General features: G+C 48.5%; 2 protein-coding genes across 3 annotated transcripts in view; one reads left to right on the plus strand and one right to left on the minus strand.

The window, feature by feature from the left end:
* The first annotated feature begins 28 nt into the window (after positions 1-28).
* On the plus strand, positions 29-5844 carry EMG1 (EMG1 N1-specific pseudouridine methyltransferase). 2 transcript variants are annotated; one of them, XM_043440263.1, is made up of 6 exons: positions 29-354; positions 4270-4371; positions 4484-4625; positions 4965-5023; positions 5107-5256; positions 5572-5844. In XM_043440263.1, exons 1-6 carry the CDS (start codon positions 187-189, stop codon positions 5683-5685), a joined length of 735 nt encoding a protein of 244 aa, XP_043296198.1. In that variant the 5' UTR covers positions 29-186; the 3' UTR covers positions 5686-5844. The 2 variants fall into 2 exon arrangements, with proteins under 2 accessions (XP_043296198.1, XP_043296199.1); XM_043440264.1 differs by lacking the exon at positions 4270-4371 and having other exon boundaries at positions 42-354.
* Positions 5845-6040: 196 nt separating this feature from the next.
* The window catches only part of LPCAT3 (lysophosphatidylcholine acyltransferase 3), a 33347-nt gene continuing 18541 nt past the window's right edge, over positions 6041-20846 (minus strand). Inside the window, exons 2-13 of the mRNA XM_043440261.1 lie at positions 11949-12056; positions 11079-11185; positions 10310-10403; positions 10152-10189; positions 9599-9777; positions 8686-8794; positions 8048-8134; positions 7725-7891; positions 7159-7306; positions 6923-7081; positions 6686-6808; positions 6041-6445 (exon numbers count right to left, since the gene is read on the minus strand). Of these exons, the coding sequence (XP_043296196.1) occupies positions 6692-6808; positions 6923-7081; positions 7159-7306; positions 7725-7891; positions 8048-8134; positions 8686-8794; positions 9599-9777; positions 10152-10189; positions 10310-10403; positions 11079-11185; positions 11949-12056 (1313 nt within the window). The 3' untranslated portion in view covers positions 6041-6445; positions 6686-6691. The remainder of the gene's footprint in view (positions 6446-6685; positions 6809-6922; positions 7082-7158; positions 7307-7724; positions 7892-8047; positions 8135-8685; positions 8795-9598; positions 9778-10151; positions 10190-10309; positions 10404-11078; positions 11186-11948; positions 12057-20846) is intronic.

Below are 20846 nucleotides of genomic sequence, written 5' to 3' on the forward strand. Positions count from 1 at the left end.
CGCATCCGGAAGTCCAGCCCCTTTCTGGAACCCTGCCCTCCCAGAGAGGCTTCGCGAGCGCCAGACCCGGAGCCGTCGCCATTTCCGAGCGCCCACTTTCGAAAGGGCAGACGGAAGGAAGCTGGCGATTGGGGCGAGCTTGAGGCCAATTTAAAGGCGTTACACAATTTCCGATCCGGATGCAAGATGGCTGCGCCCAGTGGGGCATTCCAACCTCGTGAGCGCCGGGCTGCGGAGCAGGAAGAGGACTGGGATGCTGTGGCGCCCAAGCGGCCCCGACTTGGGGCGGGAAGCAAGATCGGGGGCCGTAGGCTCATTGTGGTGCTGGAAGGAGCCAGTCTGGAGACAGTCAAGGTAGTCTCGGGCTAGGAGATGAAGAGCTAGTGGATCGATAGAATGGGATCCGGTGTGGTGAGGGTTGTGGGCTCAGGGGGTGATGGATGGAGAAAGCAGAGACGGGTGGAACAGGCTTTTGGAGAAGGAGTGGCCTAATCCGACTGCCTCTTCGTTTAACATCCTGGGTTGGCAGTACTCGTTTTCTTTGCTATTGAATCTCTGTGCCGCTCACATCCTTGCTTCGATTGATTTACCAGGATTCTGTGATAACCCTAACCCCAAAGTCGTCTTAGGGGAAAGGTTTCGTCCCTCGCGTCGTTCCTCGGTTCATCCCAAGACAAGTTTACTGGGCAAAGGGGAAAGGTAGTTACTGTAGCTCAGTCAGTCAGTTCAGTCGCTCAGTCGTGTCCGACTCTTTGCGACCCCATGAACCGCAGCACGCCAGGCCTCCCTGTCCATCACCAACTCCCGGAGTCCACCCAAACCCATGTCCATTGTGTCGGTGGTGCCATCCAACCATCTCGTCCTTTGTCGTCCCCTTCTCCTCCTGCCCTCAATCTTTCCCAGCATCAGGGTCTTTTCAGATGAATCAGGTCTCAGTATCAGGTGGCCAAAGTATTGGAGTTTCAGCTTCAACATCAGTCCCTCTAATGAACACCCAGGACTGATCTTCTTTAGGATGCACTGGTTGGGTCTCTTAGCAGTCCAAGGGACTCTCAAGAGTCTTCTCCAATACCAGGTTCAAAAACATCAATTTTTCTGCGCTCGGCTTTCTTTATAGTCCAACTCTCACATCCATTCATGACTAGGGGAAAAACCATAGCCTTGACTGGATGGACTTTTGTTGGCAAAGTAATGTCTCTACTTTTTAATATGCTGTCTAGGTTGGTCATAACTTTCCTTCCAAGGAGCAAGCATCTTTTAATTTCACGGCTGCAGTCACCATCTGCAGTGATTTTGGAGCCCAGAAAAATAAAGTCAGCCGCTGTTTCCCCATCTGTTTGCCATGAAGTGATGGAACCGGATGCCATGATCTTAGTTTTCTGAATGTTGAGCTTTAAGTAAACTTTTTCACTCTCCTTTTTCACTTTGATCAAGAGGCTCTTTAGCTCAGTCGGCTCACCCTTTTATTTGTAAGGACTTAGTGTTTTGATTCACTGAAACGTGTCTGTCAGTCTCCTTTATTACTACTATATATTTCAAAACACTGCCTGGATCAGGTTATCATTAATACATTCACGTCTTTATTTTTACCTATCATTTGGCTCTTCTCCCAAATAAATCCGGCAGTTCCCTGTCTTAAACTTTATGCAGTGTTCTCATTCCTTTTGACATTGTTTCTCTTGCCCTTTAGAGCTAAACTTGTTCACTGAGTAGAGCCAGAAGAAATAGCACAAGTTGAGAAGTCAGACCTGAATTTTAACTCAGGTTCTTACACTTGTTTTAAGCATCTGATTCTTGAGAAAAGTTTGTAGTCAGTTTGTAGAACGCAGTTAATACCTTGCAGGGGGATTGTAATGAATGTGCTTTAAAAGTAGTACATTTCCATAGTAATCTAGGTGCAATTCTTTTCCACCTTTCCTCAGCCACTGTGGCACTTTATTAAGCTTGCAGTTTAGAAAACCTTTTAAATGACCAGCTAATCAGGTTTCCTTTCATTTTCTTCTATAATTGATATTTCTAACCTAATTATAGGTTCATATATTCATCCCTCCAGCCGGTTAGTTCTCAGATTCACTTAACCACTTCATTTCCTGGTATGTTCTGTGGGGGTGATGGTATTTGTACCTGTTTTACTGGATTGTTGGGAGGATTAAAGGAATTAATGTGTGTAAAGGATTTAGAATAATTTTTGTCACTTGGAATTAGTTGTTACTGATTCAGGTTACTTATTAAGAAGCTGAAAAGGTTGTGGCTAAATTAAAGTTCCTAGAACATACTCCAGAGTAAATTAGGCCAGTTGTCATTAATGATACTCCAAGGGTGATAAATCCATTGCTGAAGTTGAAGCTGAAGGTTGAAGTTTTCTGTACTGTTAGCTTTTGTCTTCTTTGTGCTGGTACCTCTTGCTTCTGCCAGAAAACAAGACTCATCAGCCTGCTCTATTTCTTCTTTTTTTAAAAAAATATTTATTTGGCTGTGCTTGGTCATAGTTGTGACACATGAGATCTTCATTGTGGCATGCTGGATCTAGTCCCCCCCCTACCAGGGATCTAATCTGGGCCCCCTGCATTGGGAGTGTAGAGTCTTAGTCACTGGACCACCAGGGAAGTCCCCTCTCCATTTATTCTTTGTACTCCAGCCTCACTGGCCTCCTCTAAGCTCTTTGAAAGCACTAAGTTCTCTTATACCTTAAGGCCATTGCAGATAAATGTTGTTTAACTGCAAGCACCCTTTACTCAGCTCTTTGCCTCATTAATTCCTACTTAATGCTTATTCATTGGACAATTATTGAGTCTGTTACTCATTCTTCAGTTATTAAATGTTATTCTATCTCATAGAAATGATTTCATTCCTGGTATAAATCAGGTCCTCATAATCCTTTAGTGAACCATTTAGTTTTCCTTCATGTTTATCACAATTTGAATTAAATATTCATGTGGTTGATTGTCTTTGCCACTAGAAGGCTATAAAAAGGACAGAATAAGGTTTTAAAAATTCTTGTATCTCCAGTACCTACTACAGAATACACATGGTATTCATTCTTTGATTATTCTAATTAGTGGTTTTCAAGCTTATTAACCACAGCCCACAATAAAAAGAAAAAAATTACACGGTGAGCCAGTGTGTACACTCAGCTATATGAAGGAAAGTTTTGTAGTCCTTTATCTACCATGACTGCATTTGAATTACTCTGATGTTTTTTGTTCTATTCCATTAAAAGAACAAAACCTTGGTTATAACTTACTAATGAGTCAAAACTAGATTCATCTATTCAAAAGGTTGTTTTTTTTCTATAACTTAGAATGTCCTTGGAATAGGAAATGGCACCCCACACCAATATTCTTGCCTAGGAAGTCCCATAGACAGAGGTGCCTGGTGGGTTACAGTCCACTGGGCCACAGAGTTGGACACAACTGAGCACGCACATACATACAAAAGTGTTCCATGGACTTAATTCTTGGCCCTTTGGTTTTGTTCTCTGACATTTTTATGTCACTTACTCAGTTAATTTCAAAGTCTACATGCCTCTTCCTCTAAACTTTTTGGAGTCATATCTCAAAATGTTGCCAGACATACAAATGTTGTATTGATACATAAAAACTTAGCCTTTCAAAACTGTATTTGTACTTAAAACTTTTTACTGACCACCCTAATGCTCCTCAGGGCTCCAATTTGCAATTGTTTGTTTTAGCTATTGCTCATACACCTTAAACCTGGAGCTATCCCCTTTTCTTTTACTTCTGGGAATGTTCCTTGGTTACACTATCTCTGGCCTCATTAGTTTTCACACTTCTTCCTGTTCAGATTTGCAGCGCTTCACATTTTGCAAGCTTGTTTTAAGCAGACTGAGGGTAGTGACCATGTATGTTTTGCCCAGTGTGCACGTAATGATTTTGTGGTAAACAAGCCGTCAGCCTTGCTCACTAACCTAACTTTTGCCTGGTTCCATCACCCCTCACTGGCTTTGCTTGATACCCATAGGTTTTAAAATTAGATCCAGTTTAGAGTGTGTGGAATCACAGGCTGCCCTCTTCCTCCCTCTTCCCTCCAAGATCAGTGATGGGGGTGGGGGTCGGAAAGATGTGGGCACAGAGGATCCCCTGCAGGATTTGGGGGCCCCACCCCAAGTGTCTGATGTATAGATCTGGGGTGGGCCTGAGAATCTGATTGTTCACTAGGTTTTCAGATGCTGCTGGTTTGGGGACCCCTCTTTGAGAACTGGCATCCCAGGGAAAAGCAGCTTATGTAGCTCTTGTTCCCTTTTCTCAGGTGGGAAAGACATATGAGCTACTCAACTGTGACAAGCACAAGTCCATGTTGTTGAAGAATGGCCGGGACCCTGGGGAAGTGAGGCCAGACATAGCTCACCAGGTAACTCCAGGGGCAGAGCTCAGGCCCTGGGGCCTCTGGACGGAAGGTAAGGCAGCTGTGGGGCTTCTCTTCCATCCTGACTGTGCCCTGGTCTCCACCCCACCTCCCTCAGAGTTTACTGATGCTGATGGACAGTCCTCTGAACCGGGCGGGCTTGCTCCAGGTTTACATCCACACGCAGAAGAATGTGCTGATTGAAGTGAACCCCCAGACTCGAATTCCCAGAACCTTTGACCGCTTTTGTGGCCTCATGGGTGAGAAACTTGGCAGAACTGATGGAGGGAGGAAGATGAAGGGTTGAATAAAGTGTGGCGTTTTTAAGTGGGGGAGGGGTCACGTGACTGATCTCAGCACCAGCGGTCTGCACTTTCTTCCCATGCTTGTGGGTTCCTGGCTGCAGAGAAGGGGGTGGGGGGGCGGGTGCTGTCACTGCACAACCAGCCTGGTGCTCGCAGCTACTTGTTGAGAGCATCTCAGTTGTGTGGATGCACGGGACACGTGGAACCCAGCTCACCTAAGGGTTTTCTGGTTGAATCACTGGGCATGAGAAGCCGGGTCTCCACCTAGCTCTGAACTCTGTTTTTCTGTCCTAGTTCAGCTTTTACACAAACTCAGCGTTCGAGCAGCTGATGGCCCCCAGAAGCTCTTGAAGGTGAGGTGTTGTTACCTACTGGTTGGAGGTGGTGTTCTGGCTATGTTTCTGGGGCTGATTTTTATTTATTTATTTTTCTTTAGGTGATTAAGAATCCAGTGTCAGACCACTTCCCAGTTGGGTGTATGAAAATTGGCACTTCTTTTTCCGTCCCAGTTGTCAGTGATGTGCGAGAGCTGGCACCCAGCAGTGACCCCATTGTCTTCGTGGTGGGGGCCTTTGCTCACGGCAAGGTAAGGCCTGGGCTCAACTCTCAGATTCTTCACGGAGCTGAAGCTTAGCACAGAGTCCCGAGAGCACTCAGCATTTTGATGATCCTTAGGAGTTGGGAGGTAGAGGGTAAGAAAAAAGCTGAGGGGCTCCACCTCCTGCCCCGGGCGCATCCTGTGAGGAACGCTGGGGTGTGCCTCATGGTTGGAACTAGGCCTTCACCATCCTTTGCCCACACTGGTGGTAAACAGTGCTATGAGATGGCAGTTTTTCTGCCCTAAAGAAGGGCTGAACCTGTGATGGAGCGAACGAGCCGCTGAGAGATGCTGTCTCCTCAGGTGGACGTGGAGTACACAGAGAAGATGGTGTCCATCAGCAACTACCCGCTCTCTGCCGCCCTCACCTGTGCAAAAGTCACCACTGCCTTTGAAGAAGCGTGGGGGGTCGTCTGACAGCAGGGCCCGGTCCCCCGACAGACAGTGCGGACGTTGCTTCCTGCCCCTGTCCTCAGTCGACTGTTGGAAGACCCTCCCTGCACCCAGACTGGGGTCTGCAGAAGTCCAGGCTGTACGCCTGCTATTTGTTTATTTTATAAATGTTGTTCTTGTAAACCTGGTTGTCCTCTGAGAGTTCCTAAACTCGGCAGCATCTGATGGTGTGACCTGGTGTAACCCCTCAGACCTCAGGAAGACCCGTGAGGTTATGGTATTTGCAGTCTGGCGCCCTCAACGAGGGAGCCCTGATTGTTTCAGCCATGGCACACGTGGAGGGCTGTGTTTGAAAGAAAGTAGCCAGGGGTGCCAGCCGTGAAAAACCAAACAAACTGAAGTGATTTTATGTGGTACAGTCAGTCCAAGGTAGAAAAGTGGGGCAGGCGGGGCCTTGCCCCTCCCTTCCCCCCATGGCGGGGGGCGGAGGCAGCGGCATGGATACAATCATAGTAAATTGGCAGAAGAAAAACACAAGTTCCTTGCTAGAGGGGGAAGAGATAAGGCAACGTGCATGGGGGAGCCCAGAGGAGGGACCTGGGCCCCTCTGCTCCTCCCATGAGAGTTTCCCCTTTGGCCCCAAATGGAGACGTGGCCGGCGGCAGAGGCACAGCTGGGGAGCCCCGTCTTCCCACACCCTGGCTTCTGGTTCTCTGTGCTCCAGGGCAGAGGAGTGCTGCGAAGGGAGGCGGGTCGTTGGTGTGCCAGTCCTGCAGTGGGCCACCTGCGAGGGGAGGCAGCGGGAGGCCAGTTGGCGTCACTTCCTGGTCCCCGGGCCCCAGCCCTTCCAGCTCCCTCCGGGCACCTCTCAGAGCAGTCAGCGCCCCATACTGTGTTTCTGGAAGCCAGGCCCGGTGAGGTTCACACCATTTTCCCAGGACCAGCCGTTCCCCGCCCCATCCCAGTCCACGGCTGTCTTCTGTGACCTAGTAGTTTATGCTCAGTTGTAGGGAGGTGTACTTACCAGGGATTACTCCATTTTCTTCAACTTCTCTTTCCTCGGCACCATCACTTTACGGACGTAAGGCAATATGAATAGTAGACTCAAGAAGAAGACGTGGCCAAGGAAATAAATGGACTTGTACACCTGTGGGGACACGCAGCCTCCGTGGTAGATGATAGCCTGGAACTGTCCCCCTCCCCACTGCCCGCCTGACCTCTCAGCAGTCCCTTCCCCTCTGGCGGGTAGGTCCCTGGCTACCTTCATCCACTTGTCCCATGTGAAGAGGCAGAAAGCGGTCATCGAGTAACCCATGAAGAGCCAGTGGATGGTCTGCTGCACCAGATAGTAGAGGGGCTGCAGGACGGTGATGGAGGCCAACCTGCTTAGGACTGGGCTGTCTTGAATCAAGCTGGCAGCCTGGGGAGGAAGGAATGGGCTCACTCAGCCTTGCTCCTCTGCTCAGGTCCCCTCTGCCCGCCGTCCTGAGGGCTCACCTGTCGCTCCACGATCACAATGAGGAACTCCATCTGAAAGCAGACCAGGTACCCTGAATGCAGGCCGTGCCAGAGCGCCAGGAAGAGCAGCGAGAGGCCCTGGGACAGAACCTTATTTCCCAGGAACTTGAGTCGTTTGAAGAAGTAGCTGGAGAGAAGGGTGAGAGAGGATGAGCCTCAGACCCATCCTGCCTCCTGGCGCCCACACTGGGGCGGGAAGGCAGTGTGCGCGGGTCACTTCAGAATGAAAGGCAGCCAAGCTGATGAGTCACGGTTTAGACAGAACGGACTGAATGAAGACTCAGCTGGGGCCCCGCTTGGTACCGTGGACGATGACGGGTGGCCTGCCTGGTGCCGAGGCTGCAGCGGAGAGGGGTGGGCTAGCCTGTACCCAGGCCGCTAACTACCTTGTTTCTGTTTTTGAAACATAACAGGGATGGTTTTGGGGGTGTTGAGTTGGGGACGAGAGTGGGCATGGCTGGGGGTGTCAGAGTGCCTGGAGGGGTCCGCCTGCAGTGGGGAAAGGTGAAGAAGTCAAGTGACACATCCCTGCCCTGGGCGCTTACCGGGCCACCCAGGCGTTGGTGTTGATGTTGAAAGAAGCAATGGTGCCCGTGAAGCGGGGGTTGGTTTCAAAGAGCCACACCTTCATGTTGGCACAGGCATCCCACTTGGCTGTCCCATACTCATCGAAGCCACTGAAGCCCAGCCCCGTCAGAATGCACACGCCTTCCTGAGGGAGCCAGGCCATGAGTGTCCCACCGCCACCCGGCTCCCACTCCAGGCAGGTGGTCTGTGATCCCGCCCCTCTACCCCCCAACAGGTTCATCCCCTGTGAGCCCGCCCCCTCTGCCCCCCAGCTGGTCTGTGAGCCCACCCCTCTCCTCACCGTGACCAGCCAACAGGTGACATATTTGTACAGCACGAACTTGCCCCAGAGCAGCATGTACATGCAGCGGAACCAGAAGCTGCCGTTCTTGAGAGAAGAGAACGTGGGTGGGTTAGGAATGCCACTAGACCAGGAGCCCTTCCTCGTCTTACCTCACATATGCGGCTGACTACTCTGCAATAGGCCAAGGGGAACCCCTCGGAGAGGCCCCGAGACAGCGGGGCCTCACCTCCTCTCCTAAAGTGGGGGGCACTTGGGACACTGGTGCTGGGGGCTTTTACGTCCACATTCATCGTCAGTGAAGGAAATGGGGCCGAGCCAGCAACTCTCCCCGGGTCCTGGGCTCCTAGTGCCCGTCTGCCCAGGGCTGGAGGGGCTTGGCCAGGTCGCCCGGCTGTTAAAGAGAATGAACCCAAGCTGAGCTGCAGGGGGAGGTCGAGGTGCCGATGCGTACCCGGCATGGCCCTGTGCCCGCGAGGTTGTGCAGCGCTGGCTGATGGGCGCCAACTCTCAGATCTAGAGCAAGACCAACAGGCAGTTGTAGGTGGTGCTCCCACCTCTCAGCTATCTACGGGGGTCCCGGCCTGGCCACCGAGTGTCTGGTGCTGCTGTGCCGCGGCTGCTGACGAAGCACTCACGTGGTAGTCGTCGCTGAGGAGATAGTCTTCGGTGATGTGGGGGCTGAGCAGGGTGTAGCCCACTAGGTAGACCAGGCCCAGGGCCAGGCGCCGGAGAGCAGGTATGGTGCTGGAAAGGGACAGGCGGGGTCATGGCGGGTGATGGCAGAGGCCCCTCCCTCTGCTCTTCTTGAGGGCGTGCGCTGCCTCAGCTGGGCAGGGGAATGGAGCATGCAAGTCCTGAGTCTGGGTGCTTCCCCTCAGGTCCGGCGGACCTCTGGGTCTCCCCGGTGTACGCAGGCTACGTGGGGACTGAAAGCCCGATGCAGAGCTCAGCTTTGGATCTGCTCTCTTCTCTCCTGGCTGGATCGATGCTCAGACACAGGCTGGCCAAAGTTCTCAGCAAAGGGATCTGCCTGGTAACTTGATCAGTTTCCTGATTCTTGGTGGCTCAGATGGTAAAGAATCTGCCTGAAATGTGGGAGACCCAGGCTTGATCCCTGGGTGGGGAAGATCCCCTGGAGAAGGAAATGCACCCCACTCCAGTGTTCTTGCCTGGAGAATCCCATGAACCGAGGAGCCTGGCGGGCTATAGTCCATGGGACTGTGAAATATATAGATTTTGATATATTAACATTTTTTAAACTGGGAAAATGGGTTTTAAAGGCAGGGACATGACTGCTTCAGGCAAAATTCTATGGCATAAAAGTGTATTTTGATGTTTGTACCACAGGTTCGGGAGGGATGGTGGGAAGTGACCCAAACTGACAAGTGCCCACTCCCCGCCATGAGCAGGCACGCAGCGCTGGTCACAGGGCAAGAGCCTGGGCCACAGCAGACAATGCAGCTGGCCGGCCTTTGGGAGGTCACTTCAGAAGCGCCTTTGTGTCAGGTGAGAGGCCTGAACGGAGGTCTTGATGAAGGGGGTGATTACCTGTTTGGTATCCTCCCTGGGACGTCGGTCAGCTCTCCCCGCACCAGCTTCATGTAGTGGTTCATGGAGAACTGGGGCCCCACCAGGAAGGCTCCGTAGAAGTAGGAGAAGCCGGCGACTTCCAGCAGGGAGGGGACACCCCGTATGGCGTATATCTGCTGCTCGGAGGACAAGGATTTCTGTGCCAAGAAGAGAACAAAGAGTTCAGGACCCCCAAGAGCCAGTGTGAGGGCTCCCCGCCCTGGTGCCCCACTGAACTGGGTTCTGCAAACAGAACCTCTTTGAGGGGATGAAAATATGGAGGGGAGTCGGTGCTTCAGGGGGAAGTGGGTGTGTCGGGGGGAAGTTCAGCCACGGCCAGCTGCAGCCCTCTTCCCAGGGCTTGCTGGCTGGATCACTGGGCTGTGAGCAAAAGCTGGACCTGGGCAGTCAGAAATGGTGATCATACCACCCGGCCCGAGGGCGGGAGGGAGGCCCCACCCCTGATGATAATAGCCATCCTCCTCCCTTTGGGTTAAACTCCTTCACCTCTCTGCAGAGGGAGGGTACTTACCTGATCCTTCCCTCCGTCATAGTAGTCTATGGCCAGACCTGAGCAGAGAGAGAAGGTGTGGGTGGAGCGGAGGGAGGGGGCACACGATGCGGCCTGTGGACCGAGGGTGGGTAGGAGGATGGGAGGGGCGTGGGTGTCAGAGGGGACCCACCACTCACCGATCAGCTTCAAGGTCAGGACACAGTGTGGCATCGTCCACTTGATGTCATAGGTGCCGGTGGCTGTGCTGTAATATCCGGCCAGAAGGTAGCCCTAGGAGAGGGGTGAGTATTTATTTATTCCACCATCACTACAGTGCATCTCCCCCTGCTCTGAAATCCAAGGTATTCTTTCACTTTTTCCTTTCTCTTGCTCTAGAAAGTGAACCTGTAAAGGGAAACGGACATCCTCAAGGTTTCTCAGCAAAATGAGGGCTAAACTGAGCATTTAAAGGATTAAAAAGTTAAAAAAAAATTTTGTTTTTTTGGCCTCACCGCATGGCCTGTGGGATCCCAGCTCCGTGACCAGGGATTGAGCCTGGGCCCCTGGGCCCTCGGCAGTGAGAGCTCAGAGCCCCAACCATGGGACCGCTGGGGACTTCCCCAAACTGACAATGTAGATGCTCACATCCTGCAGCTCATTCCAAGTGGGTCTCCCGCCTTGACTTTGAGGGACTCCCCTCGTGGACGGATGGCTGCACTAATCCCAGGAGGCTCAAGAACCCTGATGGCGGGGTCCAGGGCAGAGGGCCAGTGGCCACCCCTCGGTGAGGCAGGCAGCCTGCAGGGGACGTTCCCGGGGCCTCTGGACACTGACCCAGAGCCTCGCTGCTGAGGGTCGCTGTGGATCTCCCAGTCCACGGCTTCTTCTCCACCCCAACCCTCGTCCTCCCCCTGCCCCCAGCCCGGCCAGCTGTGACCCGAGCTGCCCTGGGAGAGACACGTTTACCATCTGGACGCAGAAGGTGGTGAGCACAGCGGTGACAGTTCGGCCCATCAGCCGGAGGATGAGGAACTGCAGCAAGATGCAGAGCAGGGAGTGGTAGAACTGGGTTCCTGGGTGTGGAGCAGACAGCACGTTGTTGCCTGTTTTCCCCCTACTGCCCTTACCTTCCCACCCTTCCTGACACTTCTGAACACAAGGAGGATATATACAGAAGAAAAAAAAAAACTTTGGTATCTGGATCTTTCTTCTTTTTAAGGAGCCTCCTGATTTGGAGGAAGGGAAGGAAATTAACTGTATAAAAACACAGGACTGCCAGGGAGCTCCTGTATTTCTGGATGTTGGGCCTAAGGGATGCTCCTGGGGGTACTGCTTGGGTCTGTCGGCCAGTTCCAGCCCCAGCAGAGACAAACTGGTGCCTCTCTGTGGATGGCATCTGGTAAAGGTTGTTTTGTTGTTTTAGTCACTAAGTTGTGTCCAACTCTTTTGCGACCGACCCTATGGAGTGTAGCCCACCAGGCTCTGTCCATGGGACTTCCCAGGCAAGAATACTGCAGTGGGTTGCCATTTCCTTCTCCAGGGGATCTTCCCGAACCAGGGATGGAACCCTCATCCCCTGAACTGGCAGGCGAGTTCGTTACCACTGAGCCACCAGGGAAGTCCCTCTGGTAAGGGTAACCATTCTCAAAATGCTTTTATTTGGGAGAGAAATGTACATGAAAGGAGAAGCTAAGCTGTGTTCCTGCCCATAAAACCCTCTCTTTGCTCCCAGAGCATCACAACTTCACTCTCCATCAGATTCCCTCCAGGATGTTTTGTTCAGGTCTGTTCCTTCTCAGGCTCCCTATAGTTGTGGTGCTAACTCAGTTCACTCACCAAAGTTATAATAAGCGATTGAGAGGCCCGTAAAGGTGTGGAAAAGGTGGATGAGGTAGCTGTCCTTGTAGAAAAGGTAACGCCGATAAAATAAAGCCAAGGGGTAACCTGGATGGGGAGAAAGAGAAATAGAGGGTTACTCATGGCTGGTGCCCAGATTTGTTCTGGAAGTTGATCTGGCATAACACCCAGCCCAGAGAGGAAAAAAAAACCATGCATACTAAGGATGTCTACAAAGACAGCAACAGCATCCCTAATTATCAAAAGAAGCCTCTTTGTAAATACAAATTTAACACGGGAGATATTAATTTTATATTGAGGCAATACAAACTAGGTCCTATGATGAGGTTTCCTTTACTGCTTATTAAATATTGCTAGGAACTTTCTCTTGCATTTTTCTTAGATGATATAAGGGACTGAGGGTGCCCAACTGTGCCCAGAAATGCCATTTTACACCTTGATGATCTATTATAATTCCATCACCAGCAGAGTATTGTCAGTCACATTATTAAGAGGATAAATACAAATGATCCCTGGCAACAGACAGGGTTGCTGTCAGCATACACAGTTGCACGGCAGTTAGTAGGTGGGTACTCCTCACACACTTGAGGTCTGGGCACTGCCCAAGCTAATAAATCCATTTAGGTATACTGGAAAAATGTCTTCTGAAGCCATGATTCAGGGTATGGTCCCAGGGTTACGACTGAACTACAGGGGGTCTCTTGATGGCCGTGAGCTGAGGATGCAGAGCCAAGGGTTGCTGACGGAAAGGGCCAACACCACTGGGTGTTCCCGGACTAAAATCAGCACGTTGCCTTGTTTCACTGCAGACTCACAGCCAGGGTTCCTCACATCAACCATCATGAAATCTGGCCGATAGGCTTGGCAGCGTTCCTCCTGTAGCGCCTGAGCAGAGAGTTGAGGCCCCTCCTGTTTTTTGGAAGGATGCTTTACCCAGTCTATCATTGCATAATTAGTGTTCTTGAGTTGGTCATGGTTTATAGCTGCTGCAATTCTTGCAATTTTGGCTGTACCTCGGGGCTTGTGGGATCTTAGTTCCCAGACCAGAGATTGAACCCAGGCCCCCAGCAGTGGAAGCTTGGAGTCCTAACCACTGGACTGCCAGGGAAGTCCCTGCAATTCTTAACTTTTCAATTGTAAGTTGCAGGTAGTTTATCACTGGTGATATAGTTGTGAGTTTGGTTAACTTCAAGGCTTAGATGAGTATCATACATAAAATGCTGAATTAAGTGAACGAGTAACTGGATAATCATGTTATATGTTAGCTGATGTTCTCCTAGTTATTTTTCCCATAACCTTTTTTTTTTATACTTATGATCACAGGGACTTCTCTGGTGGTCCAGTGGCTAAGACTCTGTGTTCCAAATGTAGGGGGCCCAGGTTCAATCCCTGGTCAAGGAACTAGATCTCACATGCTGCAACTAAAGATGCTGTGTGCTGGAATTAAGATCCAGCACAGCCAAATAAATAATAATAATAATTAAAAAAACAACTTATGATTGCAACCTGTATACTTATGTATCCTAGTTTTTTCACACAACAATGTATCAGTCATTTATCTTCTTCGTGGTGGCAGGATCTACTGGTGTCCTTTGAATGCTGCTCTCATAATGGGCTATATATTTATCAAATATATAGCTTCATGCAAACAGTCGATGTAGATAATTCTGTGGATGACTGGCTCATTTGCTCATTCATTCATCCGACAGATGTTTATTATGTGCCCACTACATGCCAAGCGTTCTGTTTATGGAGCACAGAATGACGGAGGGGGTGGCGTGGAATGGTTTATGTTCTAGCTACCTAAGGTGAAGTGATGCAGGGCTGCTAGTCGAGGGGAGGGGGCAACTGTGACCCTTTCACAGTCAGATGAATGAGTAAAGGAATACGACAAGCCTCATACGTACCGCGTGGGCAGAAATCTTGTGGGACTAGCAGCAAGTATTGCTAAGAACCAGAGCCAGGTACTAGAAAGTATATGTAAACACCAAATGCCTTACATCTTTTGTCTTTAATGTTTTAGGAATAGGGGCATAAATGAACAAAAACAACAAATAGGGTGGATCTTAATTACCTAGAGTACTCATAAAAAAGTTTCGGACAGCTGAGAGTTTACCCTTTAAAGCACTTAAAGGGTTAAAAACCTTTAACCAATTGAAATCACTGAAACCCTTCATCATTTGGGATGCTTGAAGTTAAAAAACACAACACACATCACGCCGCCTCCTTAAATTGAATATAACTGGACATTTTCTTGGTGATCTGGGTCATTGTTCTAAAGGCATGATGGCTTTAGGACCTATTGGGGTGTGCCCACACTGTCCTACATTCTGAGTCCTTATATCTATTTCCCATACTTTTCTGCCCCTTTCTTTGCTATTCAGGGATCTACAGTCACTTCTTGATCTTTCAGTGCCAAGAATAGTCTCTCTTCCTACTTCTAATTTACAGCAGGCCTTAGAAGTCTTAACTTTGTTTTAAAGGTGCAAAACAAACAGACAGACAAGATCTAAGACAAGAACAAGGGCCTTGGTGTCTTCCTTGCAGACTTAGTGCGCAGCCCTTGTAACAGCTGTTCTGGCATTCAAGGCCCTTTCACTCTCTCCTATTTTCAGGTGTATTTGGGGGGGCGTTGAATTGGGTGAGGAGTTCCATGCAGGTGAAGTCTGACTGCGCACCAGGAAATGTACCGATAAGGAGATGGAATAATTGGGAGAAAAAGAAAAAGAGCGCAGCAGGCCAGGTTACCAAGGACAGGAAGATCATCAGAGAGAACAGCGGAGCCTCCAGGCTCTGGAAGCCGCCAAGGGGAGGAAGGAGCTGTGCTGGGCGAGTTGCTGTGACAACCCGGAGCTGGTTGTCAACACGGTACCCTGCTCCCCGCTGCTGCTCAGCTCGGCAGGCTTCCGAGCCTGGCTGCCCTTCATCCTACTGGGGATGTGCTGTTTGGGGGGCGGGTGTCATCCTACAAGCTGCTTCTGAGTCTCAGTGCTGCTGTGTGGGAGCCGACGCTTGATACAGTGGCTGCAGTCACCTGAAGAATCTCTAAAATAAACCAACAGAAGCAGCTCCCACCCGCACACCCGCCCGTCAGTCTGCAGTTAGGTCTGGGTGGCCCTAATGGGCAGCCGGGGCTGAGGAGCTCTGCCTTCCTAAACCCTCGTGCAGGGCAGGTCCTGGGGAGAAAACCCTGAGCTCGACGACCAGGGGCTGCTGTTTTCCCTGAATGGCACCCAATAGGCAGAGGTTTGCTCTCTAAATCCGGTCTGGAGGCTTTTTAGAGCTTGTGTGGCCGCCACACTGGAACAGTTTCTTCTATTTGATTGTTTGCTTAAAGGGGGACCCTGGGGACTTCCCTGGTGATCCAGTGGCTAAGATTCTGTGCTCCCAATTCAGGGGGCCTGGGTTCGATCCCTGGTCCGGGAACTAGATTCCACAAGCAGCAACTAAGAGATTGCATGCCACAACTAAAACCCGGCACAGCCAAATAAATAAATATTAAAAAAATAATAAAGGAGGACCCTGCAGAAACTTATCAGTGGATGAAGGCTGAAGATCAAATCTGCACCCTAAACCCGGGATTCCCAAGCAAGAATGGGTATAGGCCAAGAGCAGACTGGAGGGCACTCACTATGCCTACACCCTACAGCGGACTGCTGGGAGGCACTGCACTTGGCCCTTTCAGGCAGGGGTCCCCAACCTCCGGGATCCAAGGATCTGAGGTGGAGCTGATGCAATGATAGTATTAATGGAAATTAAACACACAATAAATGTAATGTGCTTGAGTCAGCCTGAAACCATCCTCTACCCCTCACTGTCTTGGTCTTTGGAGAAAACTGTCTTCCAGGAAACTGCTCCCTGTGTCAAAAAAAGTTGGGGACCATTGCCTTCAAGGATCCCAGTAGTTACAACATGGAGTGTGTGTACCCCGCTGGTCTCCCCAGCTCGTCGCTGGATGTCTCCTCAGGCCCCACTGCTGTCTTGAGTCAGAAACTTGGATCTATTAACTGAGATCGCTAGTGGAGTTCCTCCCTCTCTGAGATCTAAGACTTGTGAAATTACTCATTAATCCTAAAAGGTCCTGAAGTTCCATGTGAAGAAATAGAAATGGACTGCTTTCATTCAAGTCTGATGAATTTCTTTGTCTCTCATCCCATATCGCTATTTCTGGGCTCTGTGGGAATATGATATGACCCCATTTGATCAGGCAATGGTTCATGTGACCTTGATGAAGAGAAAACAGAGCATGTTTTGGCAGGTGTGAGGAAGAAGACAGAACTAGAACTGCTGTGTGTTGTCTTAGCCAGGTATTGACACCGGTTTTACCAAAAAGAAGACAACCACCTCCAACACCACACCAAGAGTTCAGAGGACACCCTTAGCACATATACATTAGTGGCTGTCAAACATTTTGGTCTCAGCACTGCTGTTTTAAAAATCATTAAAAAAAAACTGAAATAGAGTTAATTTACAATGTTGTGTTAGCTTCAGGTATACACAAACTGATTCAGTTATATATATGTGTGTGTATGTATATATATTCTTTTTTAGATTCTTTCCCATTATAGGTTATTATTAATATAAGATATTAAATATATCTTCCTGTGCTATACAGGAGGTCCTTGTTAATTAGCATCACTTTATACTCTTAAAAGCCTTCCACTGCAGGGGCCATAGGTTGGATCCATGTTTGGGGAACTAAGATCCCATATGCCATGCGGCAGAGGCAAAAGAAAAAAAAATTAAAAGTTTTAAAATTATTAATTCATGAAAAAAAAATAAACCTATTACACATTAATATAAATAATGTACTCTTAATGAAAACAGCTATATTTTCTAAGTTAACCATTTAAATAAAAACAAAACCACTTAATGAAAAGAATGGGATTTTTTTTTTAACAAATATCTGGCCTTGGCTAAATAGAAGAAGGCTGGATGCTCAAAACTGCTTCTGAATTCAGTTTGTTGTAATATGTCATTTAGGCCAAAATATATGAAAAAAAATCTGGCTTCACAAAGATATACAGCTGGAAAGAGAATCTTAATAGCCTTTACAGGTAATTTTGGATATTCTGTCTTTGATAACATACAGAAAATCAAAACTCAGCAAATAAGTAGTTTCTTAAAGGTTAGTTGTAACACGGAATCTGAAATCATATCAATGAGCTTTTCACACTGTTACATTAAAATCCACAGGTCTCTCATGAGCTATAAATAGATATTAGCCAGGCCTGGGTTTTTAACAGTGTGCATTGGTCATTGGGAAAATATTGGTTCACTGAGTTAGGGAGATCTTTCAAATCTTGAGACATCCTTATAATACAATATCCAAAAAAAAAAAAAAATCACATTTCTTAGTATTACCATTGATTTTCAGCAGAGAAGTCTTTATAAAATGGGAAGTTGTCTAGCTCATGGTAGCAAATATAAGTTTTGCAAAATTCAAATTTTCACTTGAAAGTTGAAATTTATCACTAATTACAAACACTGTCAGTAATGTTCCTTGAAGTGACAGGCTCACTTTGCACATTTCCAAGAAGCTATCTGCCAAATGCCCAGTCTAAACAACCAGTTTGTCTATCAGTCATTTTTTCACGTGAAAATGGTCTTCTGTGTAAGAGAAGCTGTCAATTCAACGTGCAGTTTGAGCCAGGGCACAGGTGCTTTGCTTTGAGACACTTCTACTTTGGGACAGAGGGTATTCCATGCACGTGTCTCAGTTCTTCAAACAGAATGTTAAAAAGACATGTACTCAGGGTTGAGATTTTATGCTTCATCCAGGACACTCTTTGGTTGTTGTTCAGTTGCTCAGTTGTATCTGACTCTTTGCGACCCCATGGACTGCAGCACGCCAGGCTTCCCTGTCCTTCACTATCTCCTGGAGTTTGTTCAAATTCATGTCCATTGAGTCAGTGATGCCATCCAACCATCTCATCCTCTGTTGCTCCTCCTTCTCCTCCTGCCCTCAATCTTTCCCAGCATCAGGGTCTTTTCCAATGAGTGGACAGTGGATGGATTTGTGCACCCCCCGCCTTGTTTTTTTTAGCATTTATTTTTTGGCAGCATTGGATCTTTGCTGTGGCACTTGGACTTAGTAGTTGCGGCTCGAGTCCTTCTCTACTTGTGTCACATGGGCTTAGCTGCCCCCAGGCATGTGGGATCTCAGTTTCTGGACCAGAGATCAAGCCTGTGTGCCCTACACTGGAAGGTGGATTCTTAACCACTGCATTGCCAGGGAAGTCCTGGATCTGCCCTTTCTCGAGCGACTGCATGGTGGTGAAGAATGTAGGGTATGCTGGTTCAGTTTGGTGTCCTCACCTTCACTCATGCTTAGGGACCAGCAGAGTTTTACCCACCATTGCTTCTGCACTGTCAAGTGCCAATGACAAAAGCAAATAACATTTTAATTTTATTCTGAAAATAACTTTAAAGTTCTCAGGGACCCATAGGAGTTCATGGACTACACTTGGAGAAATGCTGACACGGAATGGTGTTTTGGCTTAATCTTCCGGGTTAAAGCACCCTAAATCAACAGGCTTTTCTTCCTCCCTCCTTTCCTCAACTGCTCCTTCTTTTTTTTAAAAATTTATTTATTTGGTGGCACTGAGTCTCAGTTTCAGCATGTGGGATCTAGTTCCCTGACCAGGGATTGAACCCGGGCCCCCTGACCAGGAGGGCAGAGTCTTAGCCACCGGACCACTAGGGAAGTCCCTCCTTCTGTATTTTATTTTTTTGGAAAGTTTCTCTGTCCTTGGTTTTGAGATGATCAGTTTCCTCTTTTTTTCTTATTCTATTGAGATGTATTTCACACACCATCAAATTCATCAGAGTGTAGAATGCAGTGGTTTTTAGTACATTCATAAGGTTGTATAATGTCCCCACTGGAATGTCTAAATTCCAGCATGTTTTCACCCCCTGCTCCCCGCCCCCAAGAAACCCCATCCCTGTTAGTGGTCACTCTACAGACCCTGGTGACAAAGTCACTTTCTGACTCTACAGACTTGCCTGTTCTGGGTATTTCATAAAAGCGGAGTCCCACCACACGTGGACTTTTGTACCTAGCTTCTTTCACTCAGCGCCCTGTTTCTGAGGTTCACTTACGCTGTACCATGTAGCAGTACTCCATTATTTTTTTATGGCTGAATAACATTCCTTCGTTTGGACAGATCATACTTCATTCATCTAGCCATCAGTTGATGGACATCTTGGTTGTTTCCACTTTGGGGATATTAAGCAGAAGGCTGCTGTGAAGATTCCTGTATCACTTTTTGCACGGTGCATGTTTTCCGTCCTCTTGGGTATGTACCTAGGAGCAGACTGTTTGGCTCATTTGGCTGCTGAGCAGCACTTCTCGGTTGGTGGTACAGATCAGTTTTTAAAATTTCCCATCTGCTGCGAAGCGATACTTCAGGAAAGTACAAAGTCATGGGCTTGGATGATGTGGCACTATCGAACTGCTGTGAAAATCCCTAAATGTTCACTCTTACTCTCCACTTGCTTTGAGCTTTGATTTGTCAAAGGGTGGTGACAAATTGCACCAACCTCTCCTTTGCCTCTTTCACTGAAGGCTTTTTCTTCCGACTCCTAAACATGGCTAACCTCCAGTCAGTCCCAACCCTCTGCTATGCTCTCTACACCATCTCATTGGACAGCCCATCTACTCTCATGTAACTTAACGTGATCTTTATGCCAAAGACAACCTCACATCTTTAATCCTGACCTCTCAGGTTTCAGTTCTACATTTCCTACTTCCTGGCGGGGCATTTTCAGTTTGATATCTTGTACCATCTCTATCTCTGTGTAAATAAGACATGGGCTTTCCCCTGATTCAGGCTTCTCTCAGCTTCTTCTTTTGTTGATTAATGTTACTGCTCTCTGGGCCACACAGCGACATTCAAAGGCGTGAAGTTGTCTCTGCCTCTTCCCTTTCTCCTCAGTGCCCATATCTAATCACCAAATCCTGGCTTGTTTTTGTTTTGGCCGCACCACAAGCCTTGCAGGATCTTAGTTCCCCAACTAGGGATTGAACTCATGCTCCCTGCAGTGGAAGTCCAGAGTTCTCAGCCATAAGGACTGCCATGGATTTCCCCCACCAAATCCTGTTGCTTCCTCCTTTCCAAAGTCTCTCGCCACCATCGCATCCTCTTCTTTCCCACGTTACATCCGCAGGGAAGGCCCTCAAGTGCTCCCGGCTTCAAGTCTTGCCACGACCTCATCTCTGCCTGTAGCTGCCTCCTCTGACATCCTCCACCAGGGGGCTCTCTCTGCCACTCCTGCTCAGAAGCCATCAGTGACTCGACCTGACCACTCCACACAGCACCAGCTCCCAAGTCCAAGATTCAAGATCTACCTTCTTTTTTTTTTTTTAAGATCTACCTTCTAAACTACATTTCTGGGCAAAGCCTCCACCGTCTTCCTCCAGCTAACTGATATGCTAGTTTCTGCTCAAACATGCCTTGTGTCAGGAATTCCACAGTGGTCCACAGGTTAGGACTCTGCGCTCTCACTGCCGAGGGCCCTCCAGGGTTCAATCCCTGGTCAGGGAACTAAGATCCCACATGTAATGTGGTGTGGCCAAAAAAAGAAAAATCCAGCCAAACACACAAAACCACAACAGCCCCCCCAAAAAACCAAACAAAACATGTCTTATATCTTTCATCTCTAGACCTTCACTCATACCAGTCTCTTTGGGTGGGACACCTTCTTCAACCACTCCTCTAACCAAGTGAAGTCCTACCCATTCTTGAAAAACACTCAGTTCAAGTGTCTCCTTCTTTAGGGTTACTGTAGACCACAATTAATTCATGACCCTGCGCTTTGGACTCATGCCTTAAATACATGGTGCTTAGGACAAAGACTCATTTGGCAAAATCATTA

This window comes from Cervus canadensis, chromosome 21, assembly GCF_019320065.1.
Source record: "Cervus canadensis isolate Bull #8, Minnesota chromosome 21, ASM1932006v1, whole genome shotgun sequence".
Taxonomy (NCBI): Eukaryota; Metazoa; Chordata; class Mammalia; order Artiodactyla; family Cervidae; genus Cervus; species Cervus canadensis.